An 18,689-nucleotide genomic window follows, 5' to 3' on the forward strand; every position below is an offset into this window, starting at 1 on the left:
ACCTAGTGATCATCATCATGATATGCACAGATGCCATTTTGCTTTACATAGTTACCATGGTTTTCATTCTGAAGGACCTGATCCTTATTAAAATTTGTATCTGGAGAAAGGTTAAGTTCTCATAGACTAGTGCATGATTTCCAGAAAACAGATGCAACAGGATAAACGTAGAATATGTCTTGAAGAAATTGTCAGAAACAGGCTCAATTGATTTCCAGTCAGGAAGCAGCAGGGCCCACTCACTTCACAATGAAGAAAACATCGCACCAGTTGAAGAACCAGGTAGTGATGTCATTTAGGTGAGGTGGCTGGCATGAAATCAAGATATTGGAATGGGAGGTTATATCACAGAATGCAACAGATTCAGATAACTACAAACTCCTCTTTCTTACACATCTATGTTCCATCTTTGCTTATACTATACGCCATCTATTAAAATGTTCTATTACATATTGTGTTGACATTGTAAGTAGTATACTATGCCATACTTTGAATTCTTATTTGAATATTTTTTACTGCTGTAATTCTCTATTGCTTATATCTGATTTATCCTTACTGTACACCGCCTTGAGTGAATTCTTTCAAGGCGGTAAATAAATCCTTATAAACTACATAGTTTCTCATGAAAAACAACCAAGCCACAGGGCCCCGTCACAGGTCTACATTACTGTTGCTTTCTTATATGCCTAGAGCTTATAGTTTTTAAACTAAGCCCTGACTAGTACTAGTTAAGGATCTCTAGCATGCAACTCAAAGTTCAAAGAAAGTTTAATACATCAGTGTATACTTTTATAACAGTAAGATCCTAAATATTCAGCAATAGAAGTCCCTCTTGGTTTTAGGATATGTCCATTGATTAAACTAGTTGCTAAATTTGTATAGCTGTGCTTGTTGATGTTAACCTGTGGTACAGCTCATTTACAGCACAGAGGAAAACTAGCAGTCACTCCAATTCTGTCAGAAATTCAGACTGCAAACACCATCTTAAGCTCTACCAGAAGACATGAAAAAAAAGGCTCTGCATGGAGGGGAGAGAGGCAATAATGTATAATATCTATATCGTGATGACAATTATAAGCATAAATGGACTTACATGAAGGGCAGAACCATAAATATTTACAATCAGCATTAAGGGCCTCTTTTACCAAACCACACTAGCGATTCCCACGTGGCAGTGCCAACAAAGCCAATTCAAAGTGAATAGGATTCGCTAGCGTGGTTTCATAAAAGAGGCCTTGCATGAAATTCTTCAGTGGGTTAGGATTAAAGACATATAATAGAGCAGGTTTAATGGTTATAGAATTCCCAAAACAAAGCTGCCAGGTGAGGCCTAATAAACAAAAGAGGGATCTTGGATCTGCATGCCTCTCACCCACAATACAAAGCTTATTCCTCAGATATTGCTAATGACATACCAGAGGATAGAAAACAAAAGGTGCGCTGCTGGTGTTTAGCTGTAGAACTAAGCATGTACCACAACAGAGCTCTGATAAGTTGAATTTATTTACATCTCCACTTGAAGTCCTGGACATTTCAGACAGAAACATCTGCCATGCTCAGATCTCAGCAGCCCTTGTTTTCTGGTAATAGGACTCTAATCAAACCCTGCATAACCATCTTCCCACTCTCCCTCACAGTGCATGAGACTGAGATGTAAGCCATAGACCTCTTCAGAGATTTTATCTCTGCTGCAGCCCACACCTCCTCTTCTGGATACAAGGGAGCTAAGAACTGGATTTCTTGAGACACCAGTACACACCCTTTTCCAGGCATTTTAGTACCCAACAATGCTGATATAAGCCCATTGATTAAGACACCATGAACAATCGTCCTTCCAAATCTTGTGGTTTTTGCATACTCTTCATCTAGATGCAGTGGGTTTCTGTCCCCTGTTACCTTAGAAAAAGTTTCAACGTCACCCTGTGTAAAAACTTTGCTGAGTTCTGCTCTGTCTCCAACCTGAACCTGCAAGCACCGAAGTGGTATTGCTCTGCAAAGCAAAGCAGAAACTGGTCCTCTTCTCAGTAGGTGTTGTCCTAGCACTCTCCTGACCCACATTCTCATTCTTGGTGTCTTGTGAGAGCTCGTAGCAAGATGTTCACACCTTCTGCTCGAGCTGCAAGAACAGCTCAGTCCAAGGCCAGTTCTCTGCTGTTCCCGGCTAAGGCGAGCAGAAAAGGGGAGGTCTGAGAAGAAACAAAAAACACAGAGAGAATGAAAATACCACATTGTAGAAGGTTAATGTACTGACTACTAGAAGCAAAAACAAAGAAATGACATTTTGATTTAAAAAAAAAAAAGCTATGCCTGAAAGCTACATAAAGCAGTGTCGGTTATAACTCATGGAAAGGATGCCCAAATTCAGTAAAGTTCAGGGGATTTCCACAGTGAAAGGATCTCATGCATATCTATGCTTTCCATGTGCAACCTACACTATGCAATTCAATCTCATGCATATTTATGGTAAAAATCCTGAAAACTTGACTGGGTTGCAACCTTTGCGGAATGAGTTTGTCTGACCACCTTAAGACAGGGGTGCCTAATCTTTCCACCCCAATAGGGGGGCAGAGGAGGGGGGTGGTAGAGGAAGAAGGTTGGATGAAGAAAGCTAGCTCTTCTCTCAAACTTCAAATCAGTATTGCAACAAACAAAAGCCAGCCAATAGTCAAATATGCTGAATACATAAACATAAATAAGGCTTCCGATTCTCAGGATTTATAAATTGAAAACTATGTGTTTATTTAATAGTTTTGTTTTTGTGTGTGTTGCTTGTAAATAGATGTTATATACTGTACAGCATATATTTTAACATGAATCAACCAAAACCATGTCTATAACTCACTCAAATCACCACCCCTGTACAGCCCCAGCAATCAATCCAATTAAGACCATTCACTCTCTGCTGCATACATGCAATGATGCATCAAACTCTGCAAGTTAAAAGGCCCAGTCTTATGCTCCTTTGTTGCTGTCTAGTTTCAAAGGGAATTTCAATTCTGGTGATTTAGAACACTGTTTCCCAAGTCCAGTCCTAAAGTACCCCTTGCCAGTCGGGTTTTCAGGATATCCACAATGAATATGCATGAAATAGATTTGCATATAATGGAGACAGTTTATGCAAATCAAGTTCATGCATATTGATTGTGGCTATCATGAAAACCTGACTGACAAGGGGTACTCCAGGACTGGACTTGGGAAACACTATAGCATCTTATAACAGTACTGTATTTATGGCAACTGTGAACCAACATACTGCTTTACCTATGCATAACTAAGAATATATTTTATTAAAAGAAACAACAACAGAAATTATGCTGTTTGGTGAAGAGGTAAACAAAACTGTAACACACTTACTGTTACAAGGCCAACAGGAAGATAAGTACGCCAATGCTTTCAGTAAAACAGTAAATAAGCACAGGCACTGAAGGGTCAATACAGAAAGCCATGCAGCTACTACTACAAAATGAATGAGAAAATATTCCACAGCAATGCAGTAAGCTAATGAGATGCAAATTCAACGCACAAAGGCCCTGAAGGGTCAATAAAGAAAGCCACGCACCTTCTACTATAAAATTAATTAGAAAATATTCCGCAGCAATGCAGTAAGCTAATGAGATGCAAATTCAACGCGCTAATCAATGAAAGCCTGCCAGACACATGCGCGCAAACACTCTGCGGTAAGAGCAGCTTCACTTTGTGCATATCCAAAGAAAAGGACGTTGCCAGCACATGCCTGTGTATTTACCAGAATATGGTTCTGCCATAAATGTTAGCCTCACAAAAATTTCTTGCACATTAAATTTTTACAAGGCTAATATTTAAGCACAGAACAACACGCACAGATGTGTGCTTGTTAATTTGTTTTCCTCGGACACGTGCTTTGCAAAGCCACTGTTACTTCTACAGACAGCTATTACTTCTGTCTCAGAAAAAAAAAATAAGATAAAACTGGCAGTAAATCTCAAAAACTGAAATTAAATCCTCTTGGCAACCCTTCTACGCTGCCAAGGACGTGGTGGCGAATTTCTCATGTTGTGCCTGCATTAAAATCCTGTTTACTTCTTTGCATTGCTGAGGAATACTTGATGGCCTTGTTAGCATTCATTTTAATGTAGCATGTACCACACAGGTTAACTGACACGGTGAATCCCTTTCTGCATTGTGCGGCCAATAACATGTCCACATAATGCTCTTTAATCGTGCAGTTCTGCCCACATTAGCTTTCTGCATTGGCCCTGGGACTGAGATACTGGAGTTCACAAGACACTCAAAAGGGTTTGACTCAGAGGCATAGCCAGGTGGGGTGCAAGGGGAGCAGTTGCTCCCCCAAATGGATTTTGAATGACATGGCGCCTATGTGGATTGGCCCTTCAGCCTTGCACTGGAGCCTGTTTTACAATAGGTCTGCTCCCCCTGGTGGCAAAACCTCACTATGCTTCTGGTTTGACTGTTCTGCCCCCACAGTCCCAAGATGACAGCAGCAGATTAAGAGTATGAACCGTGTTACCTGCAGCACTCGGAACGCACACTTATGATTCTGATAGGATCCCAGCAGTGTCAAAGCACTCCACAGCTTGACAAGGCCACTGCAAAGGAAGTCCAAACAAACATTAGGTGGTATTGAGAAGAGTTCTGAAACTCCTCACTGCACGCAGTATGCAGGTAAGAGTCTGAGCACATGGAAAGTACCCATCATTCCTCCAGCCTAACCTCACCTGATTTTAAAAGGGAGGTGGTTTTCCATGTGCATACACTTCTGACCTCTTTTAAGCTTAAGGTGAGTTACAATACAAAAAGAACATGCAACTGGCCCTCTTCGATCACCCCAACAGTTCCATGTTTTTCAGCCTACACCCAAAACATGAAGATCTCACCTTGCTTGGCACTGAGTTTGGTCAGTTTTATCACACATGGTGTGAAATTGAGGATCATCTCAAATGTATATTAAGTACTGCATGTTAAGAACTTTCGATTTCTGTATGTAATAGTTAAGAACACACTGATTAAAAGGAATGGTGAGAATGATTAGATACACATGAGTGTATTGTGCGATTGTGAGCAGTTGGTGAACTAGTAGACAAGGAATACTGAGGTCTCTTTGAGATATATGCGAAGTTTGTACATATCCACACAATGTAACTGAATAAATTTTACTTTGTGTGTAAATTTGATTATAGAGTTGAAGTGTGAGTACTGTGGGTGTAAACTGAGTTTGGTAGGCCAAATGAATTGCTAGACATTCCGCTGTCATGCTGTACACAATCTGTCCAACTTACTAGGGAGCCACAGTAGCCAGCACATGAATAAGCAGGCAAGCCTGGCTGCTCAGCCTCCAAGTTAGCCCTTGCTACAATGGATACCACTTATTGTAAATGTCACCAGGAATGCACTGGGGTGGATAAGTGGTTCTGTTACTGCTCACAAGTTAAGCTTAACACAGAAACAAACAAACAAACAAAACAAAACAAAAAAAAACCACATGGCCTATCCAATCTGCCCTTACAAACCAATAGCCTAAGCTCTACAATCCCTTCTTCTGATTTATCCTCATTTCCATCACCTCTACTGGGAGGATGTTCCATGCATCTACTACCCTTCCATTATATCATAACATGTACTAGTTCCAGAACACTAGTTCATCCTGTTCAAATTTCTTCTACTAACCTATAAATGTACTCACTCTGCTGCTCCCCAGTATCTCTCCACACTCGTCCTTCCCTACACCCCTTCCCATGCACTCCGCTCCATGGATAAATCCTTCTTATCTGTTCCCTTCTCCACTACTGCCAACTCCAGACTTCGTGCCTTCTGTCTCGCTGCACCCTACGCCTGGAATAAACTTCCTGAGCCCCTACGTCTTGCCCCATCCTTGGCCACCTTTAAATCTAGACTGAAAGCCCACCTCTTTAACATTGCTTTTAACTCGTAACCACTTGTATCCACTCGCCTCCACCTACCCTCCTCTCCTCTACACATTAATTGATTTGTTTGCTTTATTTTTTGTCTACTAGATTGTAAAGCTCTTTGAGCAGGAACTGTCTTTCTTCTATGTTTGTGCAGCACTGCATACGCTTTGTAGCGCTATAGAAATGCTAAATAGTAGTAGTAACACTAACTTACTATAAAACACAAAACAACCCAACTGGAATTCCACTAGACAGGAGTAAGGGAGGAGCAGAAGATGAGTCAACCATACAGTGATCTAATTACATACTCCTAATGCTTTTTTAATGATCATCAAGTATGCAAACAGTGACAAGGTACAGGTGGTTTTCCATTCTGTAATGTAGCTCCATCTCCTGCTGAAACAGTATTTTTTAATGATTTCAAGTCACTGAAGGACCATCTATTTAATTGGGATAAAGGAGTAATGGTTAAAGCAGCAGGCTGAGAACAAAGAAAGCCAGCGTTCAAATCCCGCTACAAAGGGTGAAATCTTTTTCTTACCGATTAGAGATTCTTAGTATTGCAGAAAAGCTCTTTTCGTCGAACGTCAAGATATCGAATGGCAAAGCTGCTCCAACCTGCGCAGAACAACATTAAAGCATCACAGCCAGAAAGAACAATCAATTCTGCATAGCTACTACATATTAAATAACTAGATGCGGTTAATATATTTGTGGAACTTTTTTGTTTTAATTCTTTTTTTCTAACAGAACTTGGTCCCTTCAACCAAAGTTCATCCACTAGTGGCATCTTCAAGGTCAGCAAGAAGAGAAGTAAATCCTTCTAGTTCTTAGATGACAACCTGAAAATCATTTATATACAAATGATATAAACAGAACCCCTACCATGTTTGTTTTATTTTTACACAAGAAGTTTAATCCAGCAGGGTCAGGGATGCTGTGGCGGTTCCATTCATATTCTTTGGGGCGTGCAGTACGATCCACCGAGAGTGGTGAAACTTAGTGGCCAGTCTTAGGATCAACATTTACCAGGTGCAGGCTTAATTTACAGACAGACTTTCTAGGCCTGTTCCCAAATAATAAAAATTCTGGAGGCGGCAAGACCAGTAGCGGAGCCAGGTTGGCGGTGCAGGGGGAGCGAAAGCGGCGCGAGAGCAGACTTCTGCTGGCACCAGCGCACATTTTCAATGAAACACAACAAGAATAAAATAGGCGCTAGAGCCAGCAGAACTCTGTTTGTGGGAGCGACCGCTCCCCTGGCGCCCCACCTAGCTATGCCACTGGGCAAGACACCAGCACCAGAGCTACCAGAGGCACCACTGTGGGCCACTATAGCCATGAGATCCATGAGGTCTGGGGGAAGGGAAACAGGTGTTGGTAAGCAGGTTGAATGTATTGGGAGGGCAAGCAGGAGTTTGAGAATGGCATGGTGGTGGCAAGGTGGACGAGGCTAGAGGTTCAAGGAGGAAGGAAAGGCCATACCAACAATGGTTAAGATGTTAAAACATACATCTCAGGTGGATGTAAATAAACTTAAAACCCAAAGAACATTAGAAAACTGCTGGAAAACAACACAACATAAGATTTAATCCAAATAATTTCATATCCCCAGTGGGGTCAGGTGGCAGGACATTGCTCCTGTTTTCTATAGTTTCTGAATCTCTACTTTGAACTATAAAAATACCCAACCTTTTGTGTAATTTTTTTTGGGCGATGCGAGAGGCACTGCCATCACTGAACAAAGTGGCATGCATCCTGGGTGAGAACAACTAGAATGACTGCTAAAGCATTCTACAGCATTACATGAAATCATGAAGTCTGTTCGCCCAGACTCTCCTTCAGTCCATCTCAACCCATGTCATTTATCAACACATTCTCCCCCCCCCCCCCCCCAATAAGACTCCCCTTTCACTCTTGTATCCCTTCCTAGCCAGTCACAAACCTCACTTGCACCACCCACTAGTCAACATCTATCATTCTATCGCCTCACCTTTCCCAGAAGCTTGCAGTCTTTCTATGGTACTTTCTTATTACATTGGATTTCTAGACCGTCTGACCCATACGTTTCTAGGCAGTTTATATCAAAATATAGCGCCAAAAGTCAAGACAAAACTTTGGGAATTACAATTGAACTATAAAATTAGATAACATAAAATAACTAACAAATCTTTTACTACTACTACTAGAAATCATTTCTATAGCGCTACCAGTCGTACGCAGCACTTCACAATTGAACATGAAGAAGAGACAGTCCCTGCTCAAGAGAGCTTACAATCTAAATCAGGACAGACAAGACAGGACAAATAAGGGATAAGGGTAGGACAGACAGATAGGATACATAGGGATAAGGGACTATTGATGAGAGGAAGACAAGATAAAGGCTACAAACAAGTGAAAAGTTAGGAGTCAGTTTATATCAAAATATAGAGCCAAAAGCCAAGACAAAACTTTGGGAATTACAATTGAACTATAAAGTTAGACAACATAAATTAACAAATCTTTTAAAAGAATAATCTTCAGAAGTTTCCAAAAACTATCATAACTATTCAAATCTTCCAATTTTAATGCAAATGAGTTCCAAATATTGGGAGCCTGAGACATCATCAACTGCTTTAAACAAAAATCTTTTTATGCCCTTAGGAGAAGGAACTGCAAAAGGAGAATAGTATGATTTTCTACTTTTCCTAAGATCTATAAACTTAACTTGCTCTATCAAGTAGTTCGGAGAGTTTCCAGTTAGAATTTTTTTAACAAAATACATGAACTGTGTGGTGCCAAAATTCTTGGCTGTTTGCACAGTCTAGCAATAGCGCAGAGGTTAAGGCACTGCATGGCTCAAATGCACTACAGAGTTTTTAGCGCCACGGCAAAATAAAACAGCTGTTCTCAATTCAGCGTTAGTAGAAAGATTTGGAGAAGGTGAAGGACGTTAAAGGAGCTGCAGGTAAGCTCAGGGGTCACTACTGCCCTCCAAGCCTTATAATGCACCCCTGTCTTTCTGACCACTTTACCTCTCCATGCAGGTCCCTCAATGCAGAAAGGATCAGCTGCTTGAAATGAGGAGCATTCAAGTGAACTCCCTTCTCCTGGAATTCTCTAAAAAAACATCAGAACAGATTACTAAAGACAAATAGTAAACACCATTCATACTATAATTAATAAGCACAGACAGAATTACTCAAGACACAGGTGATCTTACAGTCGGATCTTCATATAGTGGTACTCAGAGACATTCTTTTGGACTTGTCTTTCATAAGTAGCAACCTCATGACTCTTCTCTTTGGATACTTTGATCATACTAAAAGCATCAAGATAGCCTTTAAAGGAAAAAAAACATGCTTAGTAACAAAACACAACAGAACTTGGCCTACCCCAACGACCCCATGTAAACCTCTTCACCCAGCAACACAGCACGACTATAATCGTACTGGACAACACGCAATCTTTATCCCTTGTGACCCTCTACTTATAACTCATACTATCACTATACAACCTTGTATCTTTTATCAACTGACTGGGCAAACGCCTTGACGGTACTATGTAAGCCACATTGAGCCTGCAAATAGGTGGGAAAATGTGGGGTACAAATGCAATAAATAAATAAACTTTTACAATCTTTGTAGCGATCTCACAAAAAAACAACACAAAAAATATATATATTTTGACAATCCTACTCTAAGCATGAGGCACCCAAGACCCAAATCTGACCAACTTTTCTGCCTTTCTCAGCTTTGCTGTCCTAAAAAGCAAATGTGGCACTGCATGGACATCTGCACTGTGCAGTGCTGATCTTTCTACTTCTCTGACAAAATGACAGTAAGCTCCATCTCGTCTCCTTCCTTCCCTCCTCACTTCAGTAATCAGCACCCACGAACACCAGAGCAAGGAATGCATATGCTCTTCCGCTCATATTGCATCAAGCCAATAAATGTCCCAGCCAGCAAAAAGCAACGGACGCTGCTTCCAGTTCTACCAGAGCTGTTTTTGTGCATGCTCTTTGCTCGTGTCTTGAAAAAAGCCCTGGGATTTGTTGTGTTGTGAAGTCTAAGCTAAATTCATCAAACTTTGTGTTGTGAAGTGCCAGGTGCAGGTTGTCAACTTGTGTTTTGAATATGATGTGGTGATGGGGGCTGGGGATGAAGAAGGGGTGTAAAAAGGTTGGAGACTTGCTCTTTTCTAAACTGCAACCACCTGTGCAGTGCTGGAGGCTAAGGTTACCAGATTTTTGGTTTGCAAATCTAGGACACAAGGGCTGGGCCTCTGCAGACATCTCTCTCTACCATAAAAAATTATAAAGGAATATAATTTTTAATTTGATTCTATCTTATAACTTTAAGTTGCTTTGCACATAGTACCTAAAAACATTACAGGAACTCAAACAGCATCAATCCAACCTACGAAAAAGCAGCACTGCAAATATGTCAGAATCTAGAACACCAATATATCTGCAATTAGGACAATAGAATAAGCTGGACTGTCACAGATTCTTAAACAGAAATTATGCTGTAGAAGAATCACTCACCACAGTCAAACATGCAAAACAGAAAATACAAAGATATCGTATCTTAAGCCCATAGCTAATGGAAGCTGCAGGTTTAATGTTTTTAAATTCCTATCAAGAGTTATGTTTAAAATGTAAACCTACCCTATGTTCCTGATGGTTAGGTTTAATCATATGGAACCTGCATATACCAGTGTTACCACTATACCCAGCAAGCAAAAGCAGAGGAAAGGTTCATAGAACTCACTATCACCTTAAACTTGATAGGAATCTTCAGCTTTAACTAAAAGAATAGATTCCATTTGTATTATGACCCCTTCCCCTCCTTTCCACATCAGAGAGCCAAGCATCGACATACACGTTTTTTTAGATCACAAGGTTTGTGATTACAGCACTACTGGATGTAGTAAAACTGAGGTTTTCTTTTTTTTTTTTATTACCTCAGCATTGCTAAACAGTGTTAATACGCTTTTCTCTTCAGGAAAGACAGAAGTTAAAACAAACCTTTGTAGCCTTTCTATTTTTTTTTTTTTTTTTTCTGTATATTCCGCTCCGGTTGCAGGCAGGCAAGTTAAACAGCTCTTGAAAGCTGGAGCCACAGCATAACAAATCACCCTGCAACCCGGAACAAGAAGATTAGTTCCGCATTAAAGTGGTGGTGAGGGGGCACTTTTAAGAGAAACACCACCATGGACAATAAAAGTTTAACAGAAAAAGAAAAAACCCAGCGTGATAGTAATACAACTTGTATGATAGATGAGGAGAGGAATGGTAATGTAAGCCCTGAGGAGAGTTGAAAAAGATAGCACAGAGAAGCTGCAGGAGAAACTATTTATGCATCTTTGTTCCCAATGAAATCGAGGACAAGAGGTGATTTTAATCAACGGGGAGAGATACCAACAATTACCCAGTTCCATTCTGGAGACTCTTTGGTCTGTCCTGGTTTTGAACTTACATCCCAGTGTGGGATTTGTAGTCCCTGATCCTGCTTATTAAAATCTGTGCTGCAAGTCCCATAATGCATCTGATCTGGATGAGGTAGAAATCCAGGACTGCCTAAAATCTCTCTTTGTTTAGCTTTGGAGTGAATGTGTAGATCTTTCCTATTTTAATTGGAGCTCCTTTACTATTATATGTTTTATGCAATGTTTTACAGTTGTAAACCAATGTGTCCTACAGAAGCTAAGTGGTCTAGCAAGTTTTAATAAACATAAGCATATAGCACTGTACTGAATAGCATATTTTACTATTTGGCTGTATCCAATAATGAAAAATATTATTTGGCTGAATACAAATACAGAATACAAATAGTGGGCATTGGCCTTAACAAATAATAAAAGAAGCAATGTGAATTCAGAAATCAAGTGTTTATTTCACTAGGATTTAGCACAGTAGAGCCCCAGATTATTTGTATTTGAATTTAAATCCCTATTCATCAGAATACAAATAATGTATTTGAGACACTAATCAGGGCCAAATCTAAGTGAATATGAATATTCAGTACAGCCCTAAGAACATAAATACTTCAAAAATCGGGGACAATCTCCAAAAATCAGGGACATTTGGTAACCCAAGGCTGTGTGTGCACATGCAGCTGAGGTCCTGCTTCACTAGTGTGTGGAAGGCAGTGTCAGGAACAGAAAGTAAACACCGGGGGGGGGGGGGGGGGGGGGGGGAGGCATGGTAGGAACCGTGCAGGTTAGTGATGGTTTATTCCATGATATTCTGACATTTCTTTTTCTAGCCCAGTGATTCGCAATCAGGTTTTCAGGATAGCCACAATTAATTTGCATATACTGCCGCCTTAGTATGTAAATCTATCTCATGCCTATTCAGTTTTGGGAATCACTGCTTTAGCGGGGCTTAGTGGTCCTAAATCTGGAGAAAGACAGTTGCTGTTATTATCCCTGCAGACTTTGGTGTTTGCTGTAATGTCTGTGTGAGGCCATTGGAGGTACATTGCAGTCCTTGTAAATCTGAAGGCTAATGCAGAAAGCCACAGTGAGCCTACAGGATGTGCCCATACATTATTAGGTACAGAATGCACAGAGGAGTTGAGCACACAAATTAACTTGTGGAGAACACATGACCACAGGGTGTATTAAAACGTATAGTATGGAACTCATTTAAGTATTCCATGCAATGCAGAGAACTTTTGACATGCACAGAAAATGAGAAATGTTTTGCCAGATCTATTTGCACCCTGGTCCATAACATTATTTATTTATTTAACACATTTATACCCCCACAATTCCCCACTAGTTGTAGGCTCAATGTGGCTTTCACAATAGCGTAGTGCAGGCGAGGCCCCAGGATACATGACAGACCTCATAGACCTACCAACCAGAAACATATTCGGATCATCACGAACATATCTAAACCTCCACTACCCAAATTGCAAAGAAATCAAATACAAATCATCTTATGCATCCAACTTCTCCTATTTAAGCACACAACTAAGGAATGCACTGCCAAAAGCTGAGAAAACAACCTACCAGTGGCATTCCTATGGGGGCTGACACCCGGGGCGAATCGCCGATGCACCCCGCCCCCCGGGTGCAGCGCCCCCCCCCCCGGCAAAAAAAAACCCAGATTCCCCGGTGAACCCCCCCCCCGGGTGCACGCCGCGGGGGGGGGGGGTGCCGCGCGCCTGCCGGCTCTTAGTTTTCATGCTCCCTCTGCCCCGGAACAGGAAGTAACCTGTTGCGGGCAGAGGGAGCATGAAAACGAAGAGCTGACAGGCGCACGGCACCCCCCCCAGCGGCGTGCACCTGGGGCGGACCACACCCCCCCCCCTTGGTACGCCACTGCAACCTACAACCATCTAAACTTCAGGAAATCACTAAAAAGCAACCTGTTCAAAAAGGCATACCCTATCGACCCAACATAAGTGCCTGAACCCTGCAACACAGCAAAACCAAAGCCCGTAATGGACACTACATAACCCTTCCTCTCTTCGATCCCTATTGTGTCTGAAACACATGAACCTTATCCGACCACAACATCACCTTGTATTTGTTTCTCTACCGGACTTGGCGAACGCCTTTACAGTGCTATGTAAGCCACATTGAGCCTGCAAATAGGTGGGAAAATGTGGGATACAAATGTAACAAATAAATAAATATAGAGGGGTTTGTGGAGAGAATTTCACGCCAGATTTTTTAAATTTAACAGGCAGTTTTGTCTTCTTTTGCAATCACAAAGAAGTGCCTGGAAGTTTCAAAGGCAAATGGGAGGTAGCACACATGTGCGTATGTCCAAACAAAACCAAACGTGAAAGCACACATAGGTGCCTGTTCTGTGCCTAAATATGAGCCTCACAAAAATGTTATGTGCAATACATGTTTGCAAGGCTCACTTTAGGTGCAAAAGAAGAGGCACTGATGTGTGCTGGCCCTTCCATTTTCCTTTGGATATGCGCACAAAGAAGCTGTGTTTACCAAGAACCTTTTGTGCACATGTATCCAGCAAGCCCCCCTCCCCCATTAACCATAAGTTTTCTATGCATTTTGAATAGACTTAACTTTCTGCATGGCACAATTTTATGCTCATAATAAAAGCCACACACTGCATCGGCCCCCTGGTGGGCATAGTTGAATGCATGAAGAGAGAGTCTCCTTCTCTTATAGGTTAGATCACAGTAATATAACTGAAATAATATTTTCTTCTGGATGAAAGGCCATAGGTATTTTACTTTTTTTAAATATGGTTTGTAAGTCTTTCATCTATTTATTTATTTATTTATTTGTTACATTTGTATCCCACATCTTCCCACCTATTTGCAGGCTCAATGTGGCTATAATCACTTAAGTATATTATATGAGATGTGCTGGGATGGGGTTCTTAAATCTCATTATCTGTCAACCAGAGATGGGTAGTAGTTGAAGTACTTGTAATGTCCATTAGTACACACTAAGCTATTGTAAAAGTAAGAGGACTCTATTTTACGATATGAATCTTGTGGGTCAAGAGCACATTGTATCGAGTTTTATTGAGGTCTTATCCTCTTTGAGATGGTATCAGACCTTTTATACGGGCACTCACGAAGCTGGTCATACGTTAGATATGATAGTTGTGGATGAGTCATTGCTGAAGTCTGGTATTTTAGGTTTCCAGGTAGATCCAATTCTATGGTCGGATCATAGGAAAATAGTGTGTTGTTTTAGATTGGGTGGTAGAAAAGGTGCAGAGGAGGGAACTAGGAAGTACTTTTCTCGGGGTAAGTTTCGGGTAACTGATATTTTAGCTGCATGGATACCTGAAATTCAGAACCTTCAGTTGTTATCTTTGGAGAATGCAGTAAAGAAATGGGATTCCTCATTGTCTCAAATTTCGATCAGGTGGCCCTATTGGAGGAGAGGTATAAGCATAGGTCAGTTATTGCTCCCTGGTTTACCCCAGAGCTGCAAGCTTTATAACAGAATTTGAGACATTTAGAGCAGGCCTGGTGAAAATCTTTGTTGGGAGAGGGCAAAGTGTGGTTTGCAATGGAATTTTGTCAGTATTAAAAAGTAGTGTTAGTGACTTTTAGAGTCTAAAAATCATTTTTTTTTCGGTGGTGAAGTTAACTGCTGCTTTACAAACCACAAAGATGCTAATCTGGGCAAGAAAGAGAATCGGCACAGCTTCCACACACAAAAAAAGAAAAAGCACAAAACAAGGGTGGAAGGAAAGAAAAGTTCCAAAACACACAGGCAAACTAGAAGTGAGAGCTTCTAAAATGTTTATTTGCCAAAAATAGTAATCCACAAGGAGGTAATCCAAATAACCCTACATGGGCCGTGTTTCAGCATGAAGCCTTCCTCAGGTGTCACTGAAGATAAACTTCACAGCTTGTGGGAAAAAGGTATTTCAGAGCATGTTCTGGTGGTAGGAGAGCAAGCAGTTGGGGAGGTAAGGTCCGCTCAGGTCAGGGATAATGATTTCTTATTGAAAGCAAAACAGATTAGAACCATGGTCATTAAAACATGCCTAATGGTTAGTGCAGTGGTTTGAGAACCTGAGGAACTGGATTCAATTCCCATTGTAGCTCTTTGGTAAGTCACTTAATTCTCCATTGCCCCAGGTACAAAAACTTAGATTCTGACCCCACTAGGGGCAGAGAAAGTGCCTGCATCTAATAAATGTGAACCACTTTGGTTGTATCATAGAGAGATGGTATCTCAAAACCCTGCCACTACTCCCATTGTCCAGAGCAGCACTCCTCAACTTCAAGGAATGAGACTTGGGCTGCTGCCACCATGTATATGTCCCAGGCCAGTAGCTTCCAGCACTAGGCCTCAGCCCCCCACCCCATCCTACAGTGCTGCTTATCCTGCAGACCGGGCTGGCAGTTTCTGTGCTTCTTTGGTGTAGGGCCTGGGCTTCCAACCACCTTTCTTTTCACTGCTCCTTGCTGTTCTTTTTCTATACTGTATGCCTCTGTTTGCACATACACGAAGGGATACCTGTTGACAGATGGACTGATCCTTCATAATAGCTACCCATGCATTTGTGTGAAAGATGCCTTGAATAGACATCCATATAGCAAAACCATTCTGACTGCTGCCACTAGGTGGTACTGTTTATTGCTGCATGTCTTGTTCAGCTTCTACGTTATTAGGATGGGCTGGGTGCTGTTCCACACAGGAACAAGTTGGCAAAGATATAATCTTGCTAGAGGGGACTTCTTGTAAGTTAACAGCAATACACTTGTTACAGCAAATTTCTACTGATGTGCCAAAACCATGGAGGTTAGATTGAAACAGGAAACGGCGTGATGTCTAACATTTGAAGCCAAATCATCCCTGTACACGCAAAACAAAGCAAACAAACCTATCAGCTGCTATATCCACATTGTCATTCTTTATTGTTAGTAGCATTTTTATTTGATCTCATTTATATTTTCATACATGCTCTAGAGATTGCGTCATTGCTGGCTTTACTGATTTTCCCGATTATTTTATACTATATCCAGGTTTTATTGTGTAAGTTTCTAAAAGCTGACTAGTAAGGACCCCTGACAAAGGCTGCTTTGCCGAAATATGGCTTGTGATCGGTAAGGATGTTAGTATTTTTGGAGAAAAAAATTCTCACTTGATCCAGCGGACTTTGTGGTTATGTTTTTATTACAACTATTTCAAAGACAGATATTGATTAATGAGGGAAGAGCTTCCTTCATGCAGAAGTTCTGTCCAAAGTCAGTCTAAATGTGTCAACATTGTGCAGTTGTTTTATACATATATTTCTTCTTCAAGACTTTGTGGTTGTAAAAACACATTTTTTTAAATCTTTGTCTCCCGGCTATGTGTTTGTATATAGATGAGTGTGATTTTATTATGAAGGCAAACAATACACCACCAAAATACAGTAGCCAGAGGCACACTATTAGCCACCAAGTTTATACAAAGTTAATTATGTTGTGACAAAGCTAGCACTCGGGGCCCCACAGAGAAGCAGCTAATCCCTGAACTACGGTTCCCAGAAGCCCCCTAAGCAGGAGAGAGGAGGGTAGCCCCAAAAGGGTGAAATGGATTTCCAACCCCAGCAGGGGGAGCAGTTGCTCAGTGCTAGGGGAGCCAGTTACTCCCTTCCCCACTAGAGGGAGAAGGGGAGGTGAAGCTCAGTCCCTTAGCTGCATCGCCAGTATATAATTCCCTCCAGCTGTGAGAGGAGAGAGAGATTTCCGGGTGGCTGCCAGCCAACAGGAGGGAGAGGAAACTGATTGAGATGGAAGCTGCCATGGAGTAGGTGGAGGAGGGAAAGGGCCTGCCACTGGAGCCTCCTGGGGGGGGGGGGGGGGGAGGTAGAGTAAGCTGCCATGGCGTGGGAGAATGTAAAGGTAGCCCTGTCCAGCACATGAAGGCAGTGTGAGAGGCCACAGGGGTGTGGTGCTGTAAAGTAGGAGGAAAGCTGCCAGCCCTGTTTGGTACAGGGTCCTCCAAGGTGCTGTGAAGAGGACAGGGGCATTAAGTAGTGGTTTCCTTTGAAGAGACTGTTTGTGAAAGGGTTGAATTATTGGGATGTATAGAACAGCAGGCTGAACTTTGACTGAGCCCTTCTGAAGGAGAGGGGAAGGTAGTGCAAAGGAAGTGGGCCTGAACTGTTAAGGAACTGAATGTTGGCTGGAGCTTGGAACCCAGCCTGAACCCTGTTTGTGAACCGCTTTTCAATTTTGAGAGTAGAACTGAATTGAGAATAAAGCACTATGGTCTTAAGTCCATATGGCAGTCTGGTTCTTTGCTGGAAACCTGTGAGCCTAACAGGGCTGCCGGCCCCAACCCAGAGTGGAGGAAGCGGACCCCTTTACAATGTTCAGTGGAAAATAAATCTGTTGGCTGTCTGCTATGTGAATACTCCATCGCTGTTTAATTATTGCTACCAAGTATTACTTATTATAGGTATTTGCTTTAAACTTTGATTTTTGTAATTCATTTATCCAGACCTTCCATGCACATGGTATTGCTTTTTAAACCCAAAGGTAAAACCTAAGGGTGGTTAAACAATTTGGAATAAACTGTGTTGTGCTATAGAAGTTGTTGTTTACTTTTGCATTGTGTGTATAGATGCCTGTTCTGGTGTGTGCATGTGATGTTTGAATAACTGTCTATACTTATGGCTATGATTTCTGAACATGCGGTATCATTAAAGAGCAGATTTTTAAATGCCCAGTTGGGTATATATGGTAATCTTATCTTTGTTAAATGTTTCAGACGTATCCATTGACTTGCTCCCATGATGTTACTGAATTCTATTAGTCTGTCTCGCTGTATTATTAAATGTAATCCACATTGAACCCAAGTTTGCTTGAGATAATGTGGAATATGTCATTAAAAAAAAACTTTTATCTTCCACCTTTTAAGGCACTGCCTATCCAACTGGATGGTGATAGCACAAGGAAAGCAAGTTTGGTCCAGTAAAGACTAACTCAAAATAACATGTTCCTTAGCTGGGCTCTAGTATTACCATATTGAAAATGTGACCATACCATGCCTTTGTGGTTATGCTCCACTAATAAGTTAGGGGGGGGGGGGGGTCTTTTACAAAGGCACAATAGCATTTTTAGTGCATTTAACTCCTAACCCTTAGTCACTTGTTCAGAACCCTTATTTTATCACTCTCACTTTAATATTCCCTTATCTCTTTGTTTGCCTGTCCTAATTAGATTGTAAGCTCTGTCGAGTAGGGACTGTCTCTTCATGTTCAAGTGTACAGCACTGCGTATGTCTAGTAGCGCTATAGAAATGATTAGTAGTAGTAGTAGTATGTTAAACATTAGCATGCGTTAAATGCTGGAGACGCCC

General features: G+C 41.3%; 3 protein-coding genes across 4 annotated transcripts in view; all 3 read right to left on the bottom strand.

The window, feature by feature from the left end:
• Window positions 1–750: 750 nt before the first annotated feature.
• On the bottom strand, window positions 751–2,082 carry HTD2 (hydroxyacyl-thioester dehydratase type 2). The gene has a single exon (XM_030205358.1). The coding sequence runs from the start codon at window positions 2,062–2,064 to the stop codon at window positions 1,564–1,566; it is 501 nt and encodes a 166-aa protein (XP_030061218.1). The 5' UTR covers window positions 2,065–2,082; the 3' UTR covers window positions 751–1,563.
• Window positions 2,083–2,100: 18 nt separating this feature from the next.
• On the bottom strand, window positions 2,101–11,170 carry RPP14 (ribonuclease P/MRP subunit p14). 2 transcript variants are annotated; one of them, XM_030205359.1, is made up of 6 exons: window positions 10,912–11,170; window positions 9,106–9,223; window positions 8,918–9,002; window positions 6,448–6,524; window positions 4,508–4,586; window positions 2,101–2,186 (listed from the first exon to the last, which is right to left on the bottom strand). In XM_030205359.1, exons 2-6 carry the CDS (start codon window positions 9,201–9,203, stop codon window positions 2,130–2,132), a joined length of 396 nt encoding a protein of 131 aa, XP_030061219.1. In that variant the 5' UTR covers window positions 9,204–9,223; window positions 10,912–11,170; the 3' UTR covers window positions 2,101–2,129. The 2 variants fall into 2 exon arrangements, with proteins under 2 accessions (XP_030061219.1, XP_030061220.1); XM_030205360.1 differs by lacking the exon at window positions 10,912–11,170 and adding an exon at window positions 10,661–10,737.
• Window positions 11,171–12,776: 1,606 nt separating this feature from the next.
• ABHD6 (abhydrolase domain containing 6) overlaps window positions 12,777–18,689 on the bottom strand; it is a 51,998-nt gene continuing 46,085 nt past the window's right edge. Inside the window, exon 10 of the mRNA XM_030206568.1 lies at window positions 12,777–12,788. The gene's annotated coding sequence lies outside the window, so the exon portion shown is untranslated. The remainder of the gene's footprint in view (window positions 12,789–18,689) is intronic.

The sequence above is a fragment of the Microcaecilia unicolor genome, chromosome 6 (assembly GCF_901765095.1).
Source record: "Microcaecilia unicolor chromosome 6, aMicUni1.1, whole genome shotgun sequence".
NCBI classification, from domain to species: domain Eukaryota; kingdom Metazoa; phylum Chordata; class Amphibia; order Gymnophiona; family Siphonopidae; genus Microcaecilia; species Microcaecilia unicolor.

Excerpts from the sequence above, each read along its gene's own strand:
- HTD2 (XM_030205358.1), bottom strand. The coding sequence starts at position 2,064 with ATGAGAATGTGGGTCAGGAGAGTGCTAGGACAACACCTACTGAGAAGA.
- RPP14 (XM_030205359.1), bottom strand. The coding sequence starts at position 9,203 with ATGATCAAAGTATCCAAAGAGAAGAGTCATGAGGTTGCTACTTATGAA. Across the intron at positions 9,003-9,105 it reads CACTATATGAAGATCCGACT|AGAATTCCAGGAGAAGGGAG; the intron begins GTAAGATCACCT and ends ATGTTTTTTTAG. Across the intron at positions 2,187-4,507 it reads GTGCGTTCCGAGTGCTGCAG|ACCTCCCCTTTTCTGCTCGC; the intron begins GTAACACGGTTC and ends GTTTCTTCTCAG.